Source organism: Rhincodon typus, chromosome 36 (assembly GCF_021869965.1).
Source record: "Rhincodon typus isolate 14 chromosome 36, sRhiTyp1.1, whole genome shotgun sequence".
NCBI lineage: Eukaryota > Metazoa > Chordata > Chondrichthyes > Orectolobiformes > Rhincodontidae > Rhincodon > Rhincodon typus.
In genome coordinates this window covers 5972837-5975562 of record NC_063367.1, presented here as the reverse complement: position 1 = coordinate 5975562, position 2726 = coordinate 5972837, and the positions used below count along the sequence as shown (strand labels likewise).

Genomic DNA, 2726 nt, shown 5'->3' with positions numbered 1-2726 from the left:
GTTCTCAGGGAAATGCACGATAGAAATGTAGAGGTTGTTTAGGGAGCACTTGCTACAGGTACTGGATAGGTTTGTCCCACTGAGGCAAGGAAAGGATGGTAAGGTGAAGGAACCTTGGATGACAAGACATGTTGAACACCTAGTCAAGAGGTAGAAGCAAGCTTACTTAAGGTTGAGGAAGCAAGGATCGGACAGGGCTCTAGAGGTCTACAAGGTAGCCAGAAAGGAGTTGAAGAATGGACTTAGGAGAGCTAGAAGGGGTTATGAGAAAACCTTGGTGGGTAGGATCAAGGAAAACCCCAAAGCTTTCTATACTTCTGTGAGGAACAAGGGGATGGCCAGAGTGAGGGTAGGGCCAATCAGGGATAGTGGAAGGAACTTGTGCACAGAGTCAGAGGTGGTAGGGGAGGTCCTTAATGAATACTTTGCTTCAATATTCATCAGTGAGAGGGACCTTGACGTTTGTGAGTACAGTGTGAAACAGGCTGATATGCTCGAACAGGTTGATGTTAGGAAGGAGGAACACGCTAGAAATTTTGAAAAACACGAGGATAGATAAGTCCCCTAGGCCAGGTGGGATATGCCCAAGGTTACTACAGGAAGTGAGGGAAGAGATTGCTGCCCCTTTGGCGATGATCTTTATGTCCTCACTATCCACTGCAGTAGTACCAGATGATTGGAGCGTGGCAAATGTTATTCCCTTTCTCAAGAAAGGGAATAGGGATAATCCTGGAAATTACAGACCAATCAGCCTTACTTCTGTAGTGGGCAAACTATTGGAGAGGATTCTGAGAGATACTATTTATGATTATTTGGAAAAGCAGAGTTTGGTTAGAAATAGTCAGCATGGCTTTGTGAGGGGCAGGTCATGTCTCACAACCCTTACCGAACTTTTTTGAGGATGTGACAAAACACATTGATGAAGGTTGAGCTGTGGATGTGGTGAATATGGATTTTAACAAGGCATTTGATAAGGAGGCATGGGATCCAGGGAAATTTGGCTGTCTGGATACAGAATTGGCTGTCCAATAGAAGACAAAGGGTGGTAGTAGATGGAAAGTATTCAGCTTGGAGCTCGGTGACCAGTGGTGTTTTGCAGGGAACCTCTGCTCTTTCTGATCTTTATAAATGACATGGATGAGGAAGTGGAAGGGTGAATTAGTACATTTGCCAATGACACGGAGGTTGGTGGAGTTGTGGATAGTGTGGAGGGCTGTTGTAGGTTGCAAAGGGACATTGACAGGATGCAGAGCTGGGCAAAGTAGTGGCAGATGGAATTCAACCCGGAAAAATGTGAAGTGATTCATTTTGGAAGATCGAATTTGAATGCAGAATACAGGGTTAATGGCAGGATTCTCGGCAGTGTGGAGGAACAGAGGGATCTTGGGGTCCACGTCCATAGATCCCTCAAAGTTGCTACCCAAGTTGATAGGGTTGTAAAGAAGGCAGGGGAATTGAGTTTAGGAGCCGCGAGGTTATGCTGCAGCTCTATAAAACTCTGGTTAGACCACACTTGGAATATTATGTTCAGTTCTGGTCACCTCATTATAGGAAGGATGTGGAAGCTTTAGAGAGGGTGCAGAGGAGATTTACCAGGATGCTGCCTGGACTGGAGGGCAGGTCTTATGAGGAAAGGTTGAGGGAGCTAGGGCCTTTTTCATTGGAGTGAAAAAGGATGAGTGGTGACTTGATAGACGTGTACAAGATGATGATAGGCATAGATAGAATGGATAGCCAGAGACTTTTTCCCAGGGCGGAAATGACTAATACAAGAGGGCATAGTTTTAAGGTGATTGGAGGAAGGTATAGGGGAGATGTCAGAGGTAGGTTCTTCACACAGTGGTGGGCGTGTGGAATGTGCTGCCAGCGGTGGTAGTGGAGTCAGATACATTAGGGACATTTAAGCAACTCTTGGATAGGCACATGGAGGATAGTAAAATGTAGGGTATGCAGGGTAGTTTGATCTTACAGTAGGATAATAGGTCAGCACAACATTGTGGGCCGAAGGGCCTGTACTGTACTATTCTATGTTCTCTATTCCTTCAAAATAGTGCGGTAGGATATTTTCCCCCCACTTGACATGACAAACAGGGACTCAATGTCTCATTGGTAACACACAGATGTTATTTCAGGGTTTTTAGACTGGATTCTTTAAGCAATGATCTCAGGCACACACACCTCAACATCATGAGGCAGTAAGCACTACTGCAAGAATGCGATCTAAACTTGGCGCAGTTCAGAGTTATCACAGTCCGAGTGAAAATCTCAGTGATGCCATGCCAGCCGGTCAACAATGGTCAAACGTTACACTGACTATACTTCTACAGTCAGGACGATGATGACAGAGCTTTACTGGAAATACCGCTGAGTGGGTAAAATGAACACTATCCCCATCGAGGTGAGCACAGAGTGGCGAGGGTGTGGAACTCACTGCTACAGGAAATGGTGGAAGCAGAGGCCAGGTTAGAAATTGCAGCCTCCAACACACCCGTGTTACTCCCAGCCTGACCCATACACTACGGGAGAGAAAAGAAACCAAGAACTGTGGAGCGCTGAAAATCAGAAACACAAGCAGAGATGGCTGGAGAAACTCAGCAGGTTTGGCAGCATCTGTGGAGAGAGAAACAGAGTTAATCCAGTGAATCTTGTTCAGAACTCTGGAAAGAGTCATACCGGACTCAAAACATCAGCATCTGTGGAGAAAGAGTTAATGTTTTGAGTCCGGT

The 2726-nt window shown here is 45.7% G+C and overlaps 1 protein-coding gene across 1 annotated transcript in view; it reads right to left on the bottom strand.

Annotated features, from left to right (window-relative positions):
- Window positions 1-2384: 2384 nt before the first annotated feature.
- alpk3a (alpha-kinase 3a) overlaps window positions 2385-2726 on the bottom strand; it is a 66864-nt gene continuing 66522 nt past the window's right edge. Inside the window, exon 11 of the mRNA XM_048617027.1 lies at window positions 2385-2516. Coding sequence (XP_048472984.1) covers window positions 2385-2516 — 132 coding nt within the window. The remainder of the gene's footprint in view (window positions 2517-2726) is intronic.